This window comes from Hemibagrus wyckioides, linkage group LG15 (assembly GCF_019097595.1).
Source record: "Hemibagrus wyckioides isolate EC202008001 linkage group LG15, SWU_Hwy_1.0, whole genome shotgun sequence".
NCBI classification, from domain to species: Eukaryota; Metazoa; Chordata; class Actinopteri; order Siluriformes; family Bagridae; genus Hemibagrus; species Hemibagrus wyckioides.
The window spans coordinates 12399065-12415904 of record NC_080724.1 but is presented as its reverse complement, the minus strand read 5'-3'; the positions used below and the strand labels follow the sequence as shown (position 1 = coordinate 12415904).

The window sequence follows — 16840 nt, the reverse complement described above, 5'->3', positions numbered from 1 at the left end:
GAACCAAAAAGAAACCTGGATTTTCTGTTACAGTTTATTCAATCAACTAGTAATTTTGCAGTTTTGACAGTGATGAAAAAATATAAGAAACACAATATCAAACATTCTGATATAAAACTAGGATTTTATCTTGATCTCCAAAGAAATAATCATCTATATGACTCTTAGTAGTTAGGTCATCACTAACACATACAACATACAGTTTCATTAATAACAAAGAAAATATTTTTAGCCTCCTGCTGATGTTAATCAAGTGCATTATCATGGTCAGACATGGTTAGTATGCCAGTATGCAAGTATGCCATGGTTAGTGAGGTAAAAACTCACTGATGTACTGTCTAATGTACTGCTGAAAATACTTAATATTAACTTGGTTTTAAAAAGGGAATGATCTTTTCAGGGTTGTTTATAGATGCTTGCAGTAATACTTTGCATTCACACTATCAAGCGACAAAGCAACAGGTTTATTTTCTATGTACATGCAGTAATGTATGACAGCAGCAGTGACAAAGCAGCATGCAAGTCTATAGTTTCTTACCTTGATGTAATTTAGGTATGACTCTGTAAAGCGATAAAACCAAACAACCGCCTAGAAGGATTCATTAGACCAATTGTGTGGTCAGTGTGGTATGATGTTTCGTCAGTACCTTGACTTGATAATAATCATAATCTTATCCTGCATTATATGACCTCTTATTAAATGTGTATAGAGACCGATTTAATAAGAAAAACAAAGCTTGGAAGAAAGTAGCAGAATTTGGTATTGAACTGGGTTTGTAGCTAGTACAGTTAGCATGGACTGCTAATCTGCTAATAGCTACTATAAAGCCAGGCATGTAACATGTAAAAAATGCAAAAAATCAATTTCACTCTTTTATCACTGCAAAATATTACAATATATTTTTTAAATACATTCCAGTGCAGTAAATCATGCCCTGTAGGTTATACAATGTTACACACCAATCACGCGTAACATTATGAGCACTGACAGGTGAAGTGAATAACACTGATTATCTCCTCATCATGGCACCCGTTAGTGGGTGGGTTATATTAGGCAGCAAGTAAACAGCAGGATAATGTGCCGTGCCACAAAGCAAAAATGGTTCAGGAATGGTTTGATGAGCACAATAACGAGTTTGAGGTGTTGAGTTTTCCTCCACATTCCCCAGATCTCAATCCAATCAAGGGATGTGTTGGACAAGTCTGATCCATGGAGGCCCACCTTGCAAGTTACAGGACTTAAAGGATCTGCTGCTAACATCTTTGTGCCAGATACCACAGCAAACCTTCAGGGATCTAGTGGAGTCCATGCCTCAAGGGGTCAGGGCTGTTTTGGCAGCAAAATGACCAACACAGTCATAATGTTATGCCTGATTGGTGTATCTATTTATATTTCTCATAAGAGAATAGTTATATTACATATATATTTCTCATAGGAATTAAAATCGCTGGATGGATGTAAATACCTACAAGTGATAACAGTACCACCACTGCTACAAATTACATGAGTGACTTAACACCTGCTAAAGTGAATGAAGTTAAAGCAGTTGCTTAGGACCTATAAGTTTGAATTTATAATTATTGAAAAATAGTATGTAAAACCGCTTATTACTTATTATATTTGGCAATTTTAAGCACTTATAAGATTGAAACAATTTTTTGGGGGATTAAGGGAGCTTTTGCAGTGATTCCCCTTGAGGTCCACAAAGTGTGTCTGCGTTTTACTGCACGTCATCCAGGTTAATTTCAGTAAAGAAGTCGGCAGAATCATTCCCTGAAACACATCAACATACACGAACATCATAAGCAGCATGGCATATGCTCCTATATACACTGTATAAATGAATGTTGTGATGAAAGATTGTAAATTAAAATCTCCTCCATTTTCTCCATTTACTCATGTTCTATTGGTTCACATATCAGAGGCTCATGAATTCACAAGTAAAATTCACCTACTCTTTCAAACCACATGCCCAGTCAATTTCAGTAAATAATCTTTTCTGTCAGTTGTATTTTATTTGCACAGACTGCCTTAGCTGAAAAAGTGATCAGATGTCTCTTTTATTAGTCTAGCAATGGTGTAATAAATCAGCAATGCCACAGCTAAATTGGGTTAATGTGGGCTAAAGTGATTTTTATCCACAATTAACTCACACTACACTTAGTGTGCTTAGTAACGAAGCTTTGTAACGAAGCTTCCTGTTTGTACACACCAGTGTTCATGTCGTTGTTGTTGTTTTCATTGCCATTGTCCGTAGTTTGGTCTGTGGTTTGTTTCTCCATATCAGGGTCTACACCAATCAAGTCCAGATCCAGATTAAACTCCACCTTCTTCACCGGTGAACTCAGGCTCAAATCAGATGCAAAGCTGTCCTCTTCTGGGACATTCTGTTGGTCTGAAGGGCAGAGAAGAGAAAGGAAAATAAAAGTCTGTCACTTAAACCACATTATCTCGATGAAACTAATCCCACACGCTGACTTTGTTGTAGTTGCTAAATCTATTGCCAAGAATACTTTCACAGGCCATTTGACTGACATCAAAAAAGCTGCCAATCACAAACCTTTACTGAATGTCGAACATGCAATATTTTTCTGCTCTTTGGTGAATGAGAGCATTCACATCACATCATGCTTTTTAAGATAAAGAGACAAAACAAGTAAACTTGTCATGTTAACTAGAAACCAAAAATTACAGCTTTACCTCTGACTAAAGTGCACTGAACCTGGAGACTCCTTCAACACATGTTCAAAAAAGGCATCCTTACAGAAAACTAGCACCATATCAACTAATACACAATTGTAAAATGCATTTATGTCAAGAACCGACTGTACAGGTCTTAGTGAATGAGCTGTTACTATAGCAATGGTACAGTATTACATCCTGCACAATAACAGAAACCTGTGATTTGCAGCAGCGATTCTATCAGACCAATCAGAAGCCAGAACTCAACAGATTTGACTCAAACGATCATTAGCACAATGAAGCTTTACCAGAAGGTGGCGTCTGGTCCGGCGTCTCTCCAGAACATCCATTAGCCACATGATTGGCTTTGTCAGGATTCTCTTCTGAAATGTAGAGATCCATAGTAGATCCTGTGCAAAGATGCAAATTAAGTTTTAATTACATAATTATACATAATAATAACTTTTATTACAGAAAGGTAGCTAGTCATGTTCTCGAACAACAGCTTTTCCAGGATGTTTAATACACATCCTTCATCATGGCTCATGCTGGCTTTAACTGCCTCAAAACAGAAAGTTTTTTAATCCTAAAACGTCCCACATTCCTTATATTTCTTTAACTAAGTTTATTTCTGATTTTACCATATTTTTATCATGTATGTGGTAAAAAAAAAACAAAACAGATACTTTTAATACATCTTCCTCTTTTCAATAACTCAAGAGTACCTACATAGTGCCTTTATAACACAATCACAAGCATCACATAAAGCAAATGTGGAAATTTATAAAAGGTGACATGAGGTTTAGGGTGATGTAGTGCCAACTTTTAAAATTAATATTAAAATGTAAAATTGATTAATTCAAATCAGCAGGCACTTCATAAATAAAAAGTGAAGATTTTTCTATCATCAAGAGAATAGATTGGATGAATAGATTTCAGATATAAATTCTTTAACTGCAGAAATGAGTGATGTCATATCAGACCAGCTCAGCAGTTTCTAAAGTCTAGGGCGAGACCACAAAAAGCTGCAGGGTGGGTCTGGCTGCATCAATACAACACTCTGTGAACGACTACAGAAGGAAATGACGGCCCTGCTAGTGCATTTGTATTCAGTTTCAGTTCTGAAAATGTAATGAACAGTGTGTGCTGCTGTAACAATTTCAGCTATAACTCTGGTTCTAGTTTATTATTTTTTATCTGTCACTCTGTCTCTCTCTCTCTCTCTCTCTCTCTCTCTCTTTCTCTCTCTCTCTCTGTCTCTTCTTCATCATCATAATCAGAGGCATGTAAGCTTTCTTGCCTTTGGTTTGTTCGAAGGTTCCTGTTGGCTCAATGCTCCGAAGTGGAGTGTCATGCTCACCATTTGTCAGATCAAAGGAATATCTCTGGACACACACACACACACACACACACACATGCACACAATTAGATTAATCAGCCGTTTCAGAAACTCAATGTTTAATCTATTTTTAATATACTATTTTTATAATAAATGTCTTTGACTTGCCTTTCCTTTCTTCCAAAGAACATACAAAACGAAGGCAAGGATGAAGATGAGAAAGATAATAAAGATGAGAAAGAAGATCCCTACAAATGAACAGAAATCACATATATGAATAATGCCTTTAAAAAAAAAAAAAAAAAAAAAAGTAATAATGAAGACGAAAATGTTGTGTCTGTTTATCATGTAAAGTATCACAAAAAATCCACACTTACCTGCACCTCTACTAGGATGTAAGGCTGCAAACATAAACACATGGTTATGGAATGGTGTGAACTGTGATTATTACAGAAAACATTACAGATCAAATCACTTGAAAGCCACAGTGATATTAAAATCCTCTCAGAAATCCTGTCAGATTAGCTCATATCAACTCGCTAGCATTAGTTGCAAATATAATAAGCATTTATGAATATAAATGCTATGAATCCTTTCATAAATCCTACCAGGTCATAATAGTGAACTAGCCAGCATTAGCTCTGAAGGCCATAAAGATATGTATATGAAATACCTAAAACCCTGTCAGAAATCCTGTCAGATAAGCTCATATTAGCAAACGTTTTAAAATATGACTTGAATATCCTCTTAAACAGCATGTCAGGTTACCTTAGACTATTTAGGTAGTGAGTAGTTATAACAGCTAGCTAGCCAGTATTCACAGTAAACCTAGAAATCCTCTCAGAAATTCTGTCGAATTAGCTCTTATTAACTTGCTAGCCAATGTTTGTTGTCAATATTATGCACATTTGCCAATATGAATTCAAAATCCTCTCAGAAATTGAGTCATATTAGCTTACTTCAACTGACTAGGCGGCAATAGACGTGAATAGTAAGAATATTTGTGAATATAACTTCGAAATCCTCTCAGAAATCGAGTCACATTAGCTAGCGTTAGCAGCCTCACTAGCTCATGGGTTATGACTCATTTAGTTTATTTTAAAGCATTATTCATTTCAAAGTATTATTCAGTAATTTATATCAATTCTGCACTAACTATAATAGCGGCACTAAGGGGAAAGGTACCATAGTTATTAAAGTGAGAAGTGTCTTAGGAGGTTTAAGTTTAAAGAGGTTTTTTGTGCTGTGTAAAAGTGTACTGAAAGTGATAGACTGCAGAAGAAAAGAGCGCGAGGTTCTTGCGGTTAGTGCAGTTAAAGAAAAAAAAGGTACTGACTACATGTGCTCTCTTTCTCTCTCTCTGACATGCACACACACACACACACACACACACACACACACCAAGCAGTATGCGCATTTTGTGTCAGGATGTTAAAATGTGGTTAAACAACACACAAAAGCATCTCAATAGCTTCCACAAATGTCCACTTTAACGCTGCAAATACTCAACAGCCTGTCGATGTGCAGCAGCAGGAAGTCTCAGGCAGCTGTTGGTTTCAGGAGTGTGTGCATTAATTCAAATTTGTGCGAGTGTGGATCACCAAGATTCATTTGACAGATGCTTTTAGGGGGGAAAAAAATCATAAATTATAACTAAAGGGTGTGGAGACTTTTTCCAAACAGTTGTGTGTATTATTAGACACAGCTAGCTCGCTGTACTTTTGATATGAATCACAAAATCTTTTTTTTTGTCAGAGCAGCACAGTCTGGAGGAAGCCCGCAGCACGCCCACGGGCTCAGTGTTTTCCTGCACAATTTAGAGAAATGCCCTATTTGTTTATATTTGTGTAGTTGTGTTTCTGTTGTGTAGTTGTGTTCTTGATGTGTAGATTGTTTCTTCTCTCTAAAGCGATCATTGCTCTGGGTGTTACTGTAATGTGCCTGCTATCAAAATAACCGCTGCTAACTGACTCTAAATGCCACCTGCTCACACCTCAGCTTTAACTGCATGACCACAGCAACTGCTGTCATTTTTTTTAATTCCTTTTGAAGTGAACTGAAGATGCAGCGATTGTGTCCATGCAGAGAGAAAGAGAAAGACAGATACACGCTAAACACTAAAATGGGACAAAATGCTTTGTGTTTCTGTTTGTATACTGTATAATTTATACAATTTCATAGTAAAAATATTCTCATAAGCTTTCTCTCTCTGTCTCTCTCTAATACACTCTGCCTATCACTGTCTCACTTTCTCTCTCTCTCTATTTATCTTTTTCTGTATCTCTCTTTATGATGCTCTCTCTCTCTCTCTCTCTCTCATAAAGAATATATTAGGGGTAGAATTTCAAATGGTTAAGGCTCTTGGTTGGATAACAGGGTTCAAGCCCCAGCAGAGCCAAGCTGCCACCAGTGGGCCCTTAAGCAAGGCTCCAGGGGTGCTGCATTATGGCTGACCCTATGCTCTGACCCAAGGATGGGATATGCGAAGAAAGAATTTCTTTGTGCCGTAATGTTTGTGTGACAAATAAAGGATACTTTACAGAATAAATAAAGATATATATATAAAATTACTGGCCTGCACAGACATGGTTAATGCTTTGATTTTGCCACATTGTTTCTGTTTCTGCATCATAAACTCTAAGAACCAATCGTGTTCATATATGAAAAATCACTAATAAAGGGGTGGGACTTTTAAAGTAATCCTTCATTTGCATATTTATTGCTTTTGACCGCCTTGAAATTATTAATGTAGACGCCCCTGAGCATTGTTCTGTCATCCACTGACATCAAGCCATTAATCTAATACTTAGTTTCATTTCATTCTTTTCTTCTGAATTCTTATAATAATAATTATTCTAAAATAATATTTTTTTCTGGCTGCATCGCCCTATTTGTCTCTGATTGTGTGTCTAAATGCTTAAACACCCACCTCTTATACTCATACTCATAACTCAAACATACCTCAAACACGCAAAGCCACATACACACACACACACACACACACACACACACAATCCTGAGTTAAAATGACTGAATTGCTGAAAGAGGATAGAGTAGAGGTGTGTGTGTGTGTGTGTGTTGATCAGTCTGAGATTCTCTGTTGAGTTAATTAGTTCAATGCATTGCGTGAGTTTGTGTGCATGGTGTGTGTGTGTGTGTGGTTTTGCCTGTATGAGGTATGTTTGAGTTATGAGTAATATACGAGAGGTGGGTGTTTAAGCATTTAGACACACACTCAGAGACACACAGTGCGTGAGAGAGAGAGAGAGAGAGGTACACTACCTGTAGCTGGTTCTTTGGTAGTAGATCCTGTGTTGGTAAATCCTGTGTTGGTAGATCCTGTGGTGGTAGATCCTGTGGTGGTAGATCCTGTGGTAGTACATTCCTTAGTGGTAGACTCCTTGGTGGTAAATTCCTTAGTGGAAGATTCATTGGTGGTAGATTCCTTGGAGTTCAATATGCCTGTACCATTGGATGTGTCTGTTGGTGTGTCGGGACTAGCAGAGGTTTTCACAGTGGATTCATTCTGCTGTGTGGAGATGCTTATGGAGGTTGTTAAATTTACTTGATCTTCATTATAATTTGAGCCATGTACTGTTCTGACACTGTCTGAAAGGCTAGTGAGCATGCACATATGCAACACAACCACTACAGAGCAGGAGAGAGAGAGAGAGAGAGAGAGAGAGAGAGATATTGAATTGCCACACAGACAGACAGACAGACAAAGAGTGAATGACAGAAAGATACAGACAGAAGAAAGACAGCAAAAGAAATAGAGCAAGTGAGATTGAATTGGATTGAGAGAGACAGATTGAGATGGAGATGAAGAGAGAGAGAGAGAGAGAGAGGCAGAACAATAGAGAGAGGAAACACACAGATAGACAGACAGAAAAAATAGAAGATTAATTATATTTTTTTTATAGAAAACAGTTAAAAACTTTCATAATAATGCAGAGAAATTCTTTAAGTTTTTCATGTTTTAATAAAGTGAACTAGAGTACATTAGAACGAATGTACCAAAAAAAAATCTGCCCAGATTTTTACTTCTTTTTTTAAACTTCCTGTCTTGTGCACTCCTGCACTTATTTTCCCTTATGATGATTTCTAATGATGCTCACTGCTCCTGAATCTATAAACATAAACAAATGGATCCTGAGCAATTACTGAGGTGAGAGAATGAAGGCAGGTGAATGAACACAGCCCCATTTACTGCTGTCCATGTTAATCAGTACAGCCTTTCTTTATATAGAAATAGAAATGTAAACGCTCACGCTCCCTCCAGTACACACCACTCACTCGCACCATCCTTTTTGCACTTTTTTACATTTCCCTCAATATTTATAACATAATAATACAGTAGCTTTCACATAATCCTATTCTTTAAGACATTTTCTCCTCACTCCCTGAATTTCGTGAATTAAATTTGATTTGAATTCATTCAACAAAAACAACAATAAAATAAATAAAAAATAAAAAAAAGCACTAAATGACAAATCAATTCCCAAACCAAATTGAGCGCACTAACATCTGGTCTATGGAAAATGTAGAAAAGGTTCCAAAAATGAAAATTCTAAAATGAGTAATAAATTAGTAATAAATGATTAGTTCTTTATTAATAAGCCATGAATAAAACAGATGTTCTAAGCAGCACATTTTACAATTCAGACTTAATTCAGATTAAACTGTTGGTTTGAAGTGACTAGAAACAAAATAATCCTATAAAAAACTAAGGAAAAAATTCTAAAAAATAAAATAATAAAGAAAAAATAATATACAATGTTGTAGACCTAAAGACTGTAGTAAGTGACTGAGGTACAGTTTAGCCCACATATTAATATTATTTTTTGAAGCTCAGTTTACAGCCACATGTCTAGCTCTCAAAGTAGAATAGATGCTTTTAAAGACTAAATATTTTTTATCAACTAATGAAAAGAATGAAATGTCTTACCTAGAATGAAAGAAAAGAGATGAACACAACTTTGAGACATCTTTTTGTTCCTATATATTTTTTTAAAATGAGAATCTTTCCCAGCACTTGTTAGACAGAGCTGAAGTCGCACCTCATGCACATGAAATGGCTTCGTTTCTACTTTGAACGTCACAGCTACATTTGAGACCAGTGTGCACAGGATGCCTGCATGCGCACCCCTTCACATGCAGAGCGAGTAACCACTTACAGGAAGTCAAACTCACAGAAAACAGACATACGAGATGTGAGGTGATATTGCAGACTAAACTTCAGGGCTGCTCCTGGATGAATGTGTATGTAGATACTGATGATGCAGAAGATATTTTCATAGACATGTTGCTTAAAACCCTAGCCCCGCCCCCATCCTTAAGACAAGATCTGTCAATTTGTAACATATAAAAAGCTCATTGCGTTATACAGGATGGAATGATGAATCAATATTCTACGCCGAATTCTGATTGGTCAGAAGGTGTTGACTAACAGCAGTAAATCAATAAATAAATAAATAGTAACAGCTTAATCGCATAGAATTTCCAGAGGCCCATAGCTCTCGATTTAAAAAATAATGGATGGAAGATTTCTGTGGTATAAGAGGAGTAAAATATGTTGAGGATGTGCTGTTTCCTGTGGTGTGGTAACAGTAACTCACTTATTCAGGCTGATTATTTTCCTGTAACAGCACAACACTGAGGGATTTATTCCATATGTTTCATACGTCCCGCTGATGTGAAACACAGAAATCACTCAGACAGACAAAATTTACATTTCAAAAAAGTAAATAAAAAACAAAAGGCAAAAAAAAACAACTTTATTATATGTACATGAAACATTCCGCAAAGACATTTTACAGTAAAGACGTTCAGGTGAACACAAACGTTTAGGGTTAATTGTTTTTCTATTTAAAATCTTTTTAATGAAACAGTCAGAGAGACGAGATGACGTCTGTAATCAGCTGGAGGATGCGGTCACCTGATGGTGCGGTACATCATGAAGTCGACAGTGGTGCATCGTGGGAATTTGCCGATGGAACTCTCCTCCACAGGTGTGTACACCTTAATCTGGCGCATGTGTGTGTCGCGGCCGTTCTGGTGGTTGGCCAGCACGGCGATCTGGATCATGAAAGTCCTGATGGGGTTGTTCACCAGGTCCAGGAGTGGGATGTGGATCCAACCGCTTGGCTCCACCATCTCCAACTGCTGCTCACACACAGACACACCAATTCAGACATACACCATGTAGGAATGCACTGGAGATCTCATAACACAATAATACTCTAATCCTTCATCACAACATTCACCATCATCACTGTATCAGATCAATGTTCCTTTTATGTCTTTCATAATATGTGTAATATATGAGGAAAAAAACACTGATGCTGGAACAACTCCGGAAGAAACACTAAAGAGCCAAAAATACCATGATCGAAATCACCGCTTTAATGGAATTACGTAAAATAAAAATGTACTGCTACAGATTCACCTCCAAGCTTCATATAGAATTTAAGAGGCTATAAAAAGGCAGGTTTTGGATGTGGACTCCTACCCGGATCTCCAGCAGGTTGTGGAAGTTGTTCCCAACCCGGACTGAGATCTTGCTGGGAGTGTAGCTCTCATCGGATTTATAATCGGCATAAATGCAGAGCATCTTCACTGTAGTCTTCCTCCTGCAGCGGAGAGAAACGATAAGCAGTGATGAGACTCCATATAACTCCAAATTAGATTGAGGTCATGCTCTGTGGTTTGTCTGTTTTATGGTTTTAAGTGACACATAATTCAAGAATTTTTAAAAAAAAAAAAAAAGAAAAAAAAAAAGACCATGCTGTGTAGCCTTGGCGAGATCGTGAAAAATTGTCTGAATTTATGATTTTTTTTTAAATAAAATGCTTAATATTTTGCATTTAATCCTTGTTACTAACATTTTTAGTGGGAAATATTTTGTTATTTGTATGAAAATGTTGCATTAATCTAATTAAATAAACAGTTATTCATTTTTAACTGCTGTGAGTATCATGTCAGTATAGTGATACACATCAGGAATCGAAGAAATCCCTTTGAGAAAATGTTCTATAATGTTAGCAAGCTTAAAGCAGACAGCAGGTTTTGTTTCACTTGTTTCTTTACACCCTGCTTGGCTTCTGCTGTCAGTGATGAACTCAACAGGCAACTACATTCACTATTGTTACATCCCTAATCAAAGCTGATAACCAGTTTGTCACTTTCATATAACTTGTGAATATTTCATGCACAATGTTTCTCTCTTAAGGAGAGAACTCTTAAACCGAGTGGATCTCCACAGAGCCCGGGCTCGTCTCTACCTGAACTGGATGTTGACGAGGTGAGGCTGCGAGCCGTCTGACTGCCAGTACGTCTCCAGGTTATCGTCCCTCAGCTGGTCGACGCCGAACCCTGCTCGAACGCACAAACAAAAGATGTTACAGTGCAAAAATTTACACAACCTTACTGTAAAATGACGAGTGACAAAAAGGATCATATACAGTGTGTGTAAATGTATCAATAGTGAAAACTTAAAAAAATATCTTATTTGAATTGTGTTGGTTGTTTTTTCTGTCATTTTTGTTACATTTTCTTATGGTAAAGGTAACCAGTATTAAACATTGTTAATGAAGGAGATTAATGTGAGCACACCAGGTTTGCAGGAAGACAGTGACCACACGGCCTGAGAGCCGATCTCTCGCACCGTCCCCGTGCGCTCCAGCTGCTTAGGGTCGGCTCCAGGAGGGGTTTTAGTAGCAGCTGCCATCTTTACTGGGATCAAAACCGCTGTGGACATTGTGGAAATCATTGTGTTAGTCTTTCCCTTTCCTTATAGGAAACAAAACTGATTGCTTTTTCAAACTGTTCTGGACTTTTGTACGTGTTAAAGTTTTGTCATTACCTGTCTGATTAGAACACGCGGTGTGTTGTTCATCAGGTGGTCTGCAGGCATAAATGCTGGAAAAAAAGGAAGCCATTTTAAAGCTTAATATCTTAATATATATACACTCAACAGCACCATAGTTTTTCGTAATCATATTTTCATTTCCCAGACATTACCAGGAATCCTGTATTAGCTGAAAACCGTTAAAAATGTTACACGTCCCTTGAGCCTTAACATTTACTACATAACATTTACAAACATATTTCAAGCTTTCCTCATCCCACTGATATCCGCAAAAATGTCTTATACATGAATGTTCCAAAAGCTAATAAATGTCACAGAAAATCACGCCGTTCATCTGGACTTAAACAGAGTAACGGTAAGATAGACTGGTAAGCTAACTGTCAAAACACTATCGGCTAGCATTACACTTATACACAGTAAGCCAGCTGTAACAGAGTTTTAACAGAGTCTAACTTATGTAAAAAAAATAAAATAAAAGGCTAGATTACTTGTTCTCCGAGTTAATCTGATGTACTGAACATCTTCCTCCAAGTTATATTTAGTCGCAAATTCGAATTAGCCTTCTTTCCCGGCTTGCGCGCACGCTGATGACGTCAGAGCGGGAAGCGGGGTTGGGGCAGTCGCTGTGAGCATGCGCGCTATTTCACAACCCTATTTTCAGCGCGTTTGACAAGGGACTTTTTTTTTATTTATTTATTTATTTATTTATTTGCAAAAATATATAACATAGAAACATTATTTTTTCATTATTATTTTAAGTCATCACCAACAATTCAATGCTCTATTTACATAGAGAAAACAAAATAGTGAATTAAAACAGAAAGTAAAAAAAAAAAAAAAAGGAGCGAGAAGAACGATTTAGATACAATTATTAGAGCACAATTATGGCTTTGTTTGTTTGTTTGTTTTTGTTCTTTTTGTAGATATTTGGATAGATTTATTCATCTTCACACTGTTTGGCTTTAGTTTCAAAGTATTTCAATACAAGCTTAGAGTTATGTTTACAGTGATGCATTAAATAATTTGCCACAGTAAGAATGATTCAATTAATAACAAAATATTGATTATTCTTGCTGGTTGTGTGTTAAAGCCAAACAGTGTGTCGGGCTCAGACAAAGACTGAGCTCTGAACAAAATAGACGGATTCACTAGATAACATCTGTGAATAATTTTAGAAGATATTTCCCTAATCTTATTAGTAAGCCAGTGTTTATATGGTAAGCTCCATATGTTTTTCCACTCGAGGCTTTTTGCAGACTGATTCCAGAACATAACAGCATTAGCAGTGGAAACAGTTTCCATGCTCATGTTGTTATAACCCTTTGAAATTATGAAAGGAACTTTTAAATTGTTTAACTTTAATAATGCATGGATAAAATACACTAAAATAAAGAATAAACGAACGAAAATATTATTAATCCAACGCTGGGTTATTTTTTTTTAATGGAGTGTTTTTGGTTATTCAATCTAAAATGATGATCCTTGCTCAGGATTTTAAATGTACTTTTCAGGAAAGTTACCACTAATAACATAAGACGCGTTTGCGCGTGCGCGGCGGATCGTCCAGTTAGCGCGTGCGCGGTAAAGACCGGACCAGAATCGTTTCTACTGCGATTGTACGACGCAAATCGAGCAGGAGACGCGGATCGGGTAGTTACATGATGAAAACACTAGAGTTTTATCACATGTTGCACAAATATCTTGTGGAGGGACAGTTCATACCGAACTGCAGCAGAAGAGTGCGGAGTGATATCCGCCGTGCGTGTGATAAATTCATCATCAAAGGTAACTAGGCTAATGTTTATGTGCGCGTGCTGGGCATTTCCGTCGGTTTTGCGTTGCATGAAACAAAAGCGAAGGGAGTAATGCAGTACTCTAAAATACTATAATGATAATAATACTTTGCAAATTCTAAGTATATGAGTACTGAAAGGGTCAAAGATTCAATTGAACTTCATTGAATCGTTTTGTGTTCGGTTCCAAATCTAGTCGTATCGGATCAGTAGTGAATCGAATCATTACTGGTTTAAAGGTGCAATAGGTAAGATTTGTTTAAAAAATAAATAAATAAAGTAATAACAATCACAATTTGTAATTCCCGACTTCTAACCACTAAATTCCAAATAAAACTAATTCAAGCACTAAAAGCCAAATAAAACACCACCTCAGCTCAATTTAGGGCAGTTTTCTCAGGGTTGCTTCCATAGCTTGTTGAGTCCATGTTGAAAGTATTGAGGTTGACAATGCTATAATTCTGACATAATTCAGCCATGTAACTGACTTGTACAGAGATTGTACCTATTTTTTTAGCATTCCTCCAGAATTATCCACGTTATTTGTACTAGTAAGAAATTAAAAATACTGCACCTTTAACTCATATCACCTGAAAAGAGAGATTCATTTCACACCCCGATTTAACATTACACCGTCCTACCACCATAATTTACAGTTAAATGGTTAATGTAAATGTAAATATATTATTTCACTTTCTGACAGATGGCCGTCTGTATTACGTCGGCCCTAACAAGACGTACATGCGCCTGGTGGTCATGAGTGAGGAAGAAAAGAAGATTGCCCTCAGTGAGTGTCATAATAACAGTGAGACTGGAAACCATCACGGTGTAAGAGGCACCAGAAACAGAGTTATAGCTGGCTACTACTGGCCAACGCTTATAAAGGACGTAACGGAGTGGGTATGTTCACAAATTTGTTAAAATAACAGTATAATGTTTCAAATATAACACTATCTGTGTATGGGATGTGTCGTCTCAACGTCCTCTCAGTGACCCATAAAACCTCCTGAAGGATTAGGTAGCACTAATCCCAAATAGTGACTTCAACTAAAGCTCATACCTCGGAATTCCCGCCCTCTGACTCGGAATTCCTATGTGGGAAGTTGGGAAAGTGTCCTCAAGCACATGATATCATATCATCAGACATATTCACTTCTTAAACCTTAGCTTGATAGAGAACAGCTTGTTAGCTTGTTGAGAACAGATGAAGAAATAAAATATGTGATGAATAATTTCAATTCCTTAACTTATTTCAGGTGAAGTCTTGTGAGCGCTGTCAGAGTAACATCAGCAAGATGGGGACACCGACGCTGCATGCTGTGAAGGTATTAGTGGCACTTTTTTTAATAACACTTTTGCTAAATAAATTTAAATTTGTTTTGGGGAAATTTACATTAAACGAAATCAATGTCGACATCTAATGAAGATTTGTTTTGCCATTCAGTAAACATAATGATTTGATAAGACTGTATAAATTAATCTATCTGCAAGAGCAAACATTTCTACATACAGTCACTGGCCAGATTATTAGGAATACCTTTATAGTCATGCAATCAACCACTCATGTGGCAGCAGCACAAAACATCCAATCATGCAGATACAAGTCAAGAGTAATAATCAGATCAAATGTCCAGTGTGCAGCAATCGACCCTCTTGTCAGAGGAGAAAGACAAGCCCAGGCTGCCAGGAAGGCTGTGGTTACTCAATAACCACTTTGTACAAGTGTGTTGAGCAGAAAAGCTTCGATAATGCATCTCAGTAATGCTGAGTGCAGATCTATCTGAACACCTTTACAGAGTAGAACTTGTGTCTGTGTATCTGCAGAAAGCCGTTCCGGTGAAGGTTTTAGTCACCCAAGCTCCTGCTGCTGAGGAAGTCTGTCATTCGGAAGATCTGTGTCAAGTAGAGGAAGACCTACAGCAAAGCAGGATTCCCATAATTACAACAATAGAGGGAGCAACGTCTTCAGAGGAAATAAAGCCTTATTTCCGAGGTAGAGCTTCACTTCATTATTCTTGCAACAGTCCCAAATTATTTATTTTTTTATTTTAATTTTTTTATGTGAACTCAGTGTTGTAATGTATTGCAGTGGTGGTGGGTAGCATACCGACACTTCTGGATCCTCCTTTGGCTCAGCAGTTGCTGGGTAAAACTCTTGTAAGTACTTTATGATTAAGCTCAGTCTCCATAATCTTCAGCATTTATCTAAGAGATGAACGCCTACAGTGTTTTTTTTTTCCATGTGTACAGAATGAACAAAGCACACAGACCTCACACACACCTCACGCACGTGTCACAACAACAGAAAAGGTGAGTGGTGCTTATATGCATGTTAATTACACATGCGTTACATACTACCTTTTCCTTGATAACTACCTTGTCCTTTATCTATTTCTGTTAAAGGAAGCAGATATCAATTACATATATAAAAGATATTTGCTTCAAGAACTAGAAGTAAGGAAAGCAGATCTCCAGTACACAAAGCTGAAAATCAGAAAACTGGAGCTGGAAATAAAGAAAATGGAGAAAGAAGTAAGTAGAAAGATAAATCTTTAAATTGAAATCTGTTCTTTTTTGCTCTGCTTTTAACCAAGATTTTTTTTTTCTTTTTCACAGGCTGCACAAGATCACTAAAAAACACCTTTTTGTAATACAATAAAACATATATTACTAAATACGCCTGTGTGAATGAATCTACCTACTAACCTTTATGCCTACACTCACTGGTCACATTATTAGGAAACTGGATATACGCTCATTCAAGAAGGTCTGGGGTGCAGTCAGTGTTCCAGTTCATACCAAAGGTGTTCAGTGGGGTCGAGTCAGAGTCAGGGCTCTGTCCAGGACACAGTTATTCCACTTTCTCCAACCTTCACCTCCACACCATGTCTTCATGCTTTGTGCACAGGGGCATTCTCATGCTGGAACAGGTTTGGGGAAGGAGCACATATGGGTGTGATGGTAACGCATATGGTGTATTCTGTGAGTGTAAGAGAAACACTTCTTATGTTTAAGAAAAACAAAAAGTGGTGCCCATAAGGACATGAGGTTTCAGATTTAATCATTTAATTGAAAGTGTAAATTAGTTATCCAAATTATTGTATGCATTCAGTCTTGGAGTTCTTGCAAACCAAATGTTTATGTTAATTATATTG

At 37.1% G+C, this 16840-nt stretch overlaps 3 protein-coding genes across 3 annotated transcripts; 1 reads left to right on the top strand and 2 right to left on the bottom strand.

Annotated features, from left to right (window-relative positions):
- Window positions 1-43: 43 nt before the first annotated feature.
- Window positions 44-9639, bottom strand: LOC131366382 (uncharacterized). The gene is made up of 8 exons (XM_058410810.1): window positions 8971-9639; window positions 7305-7670; window positions 4400-4423; window positions 4191-4270; window positions 3984-4068; window positions 2992-3093; window positions 2214-2396; window positions 44-1774 (listed from the first exon to the last, which is right to left on the bottom strand). Exons 1-8 carry the CDS (start codon window positions 9008-9010, stop codon window positions 1722-1724), a joined length of 933 nt encoding a protein of 310 aa, XP_058266793.1. The 5' UTR covers window positions 9011-9639; the 3' UTR covers window positions 44-1721.
- Window positions 9640-9786: 147 nt separating this feature from the next.
- Window positions 9787-12533, bottom strand: anapc10 (anaphase promoting complex subunit 10). Its single transcript, XM_058410811.1, has 6 exons — window positions 12381-12533; window positions 11887-11942; window positions 11637-11771; window positions 11306-11396; window positions 10534-10654; window positions 9787-10187 (listed from the first exon to the last, which is right to left on the bottom strand). Exons 3-6 carry the CDS (start codon window positions 11749-11751, stop codon window positions 9957-9959), a joined length of 558 nt encoding a protein of 185 aa, XP_058266794.1. The 5' UTR covers window positions 11752-11771; window positions 11887-11942; window positions 12381-12533; the 3' UTR covers window positions 9787-9956.
- Window positions 12534-13478: 945 nt separating this feature from the next.
- Window positions 13479-16825, top strand: LOC131365688 (uncharacterized). The gene is made up of 8 exons (XM_058409432.1): window positions 13479-13677; window positions 14389-14585; window positions 14942-15010; window positions 15510-15678; window positions 15775-15842; window positions 15936-15995; window positions 16089-16217; window positions 16302-16825. The coding sequence occupies exons 1-8, from the start codon at window positions 13551-13553 to the stop codon at window positions 16317-16319; spliced, it is 837 nt and encodes a 278-aa protein (XP_058265415.1). The 5' UTR covers window positions 13479-13550; the 3' UTR covers window positions 16320-16825.
- Window positions 16826-16840: the final 15 nt, after the last annotated feature.

Excerpts from the sequence above, each read along its gene's own strand:
- LOC131366382 (XM_058410810.1), bottom strand. The coding sequence starts at position 9,010 with ATGTCTCAAAGTTGTGTTCATCTCTTTTCTTTCATTCTAG. Across the intron at positions 4,271-4,399 it reads ACATCCTAGTAGAGGTGCAG|GGATCTTCTTTCTCATCTTT; the intron begins GTAAGTGTGGAT and ends GTTCATTTGTAG. Across the intron at positions 2,397-2,991 it reads GGACCAGACGCCACCTTCTG|ACCAACAGAATGTCCCAGAA; the intron begins GTAAAGCTTCAT and ends TCTGCCCTTCAG.
- anapc10 (XM_058410811.1), bottom strand. The coding sequence starts at position 11,751 with ATGGCAGCTGCTACTAAAACCCCTCCTGGAGCCGACCCTAAGCAGCTG. Across the intron at positions 11,397-11,636 it reads ACTGTCTTCCTGCAAACCTG|GGTTCGGCGTCGACCAGCTG; the intron begins GTGTGCTCACAT and ends GCGTTCGAGCAG. Across the intron at positions 10,655-11,305 it reads CTCGTCAACATCCAGTTCAG|GAGGAAGACTACAGTGAAGA; the intron begins GTAGAGACGAGC and ends TCTCCGCTGCAG.
- LOC131365688 (XM_058409432.1), top strand. The coding sequence starts at position 13,551 with ATGATGAAAACACTAGAGTTTTATCACATGTTGCACAAATATCTTGTG. Across the intron at positions 15,011-15,509 it reads CGACGCTGCATGCTGTGAAG|AAAGCCGTTCCGGTGAAGGT; the intron begins GTATTAGTGGCA and ends GTGTATCTGCAG. Across the intron at positions 15,679-15,774 it reads AATAAAGCCTTATTTCCGAG|TGGTGGTGGGTAGCATACCG; the intron begins GTAGAGCTTCAC and ends AATGTATTGCAG.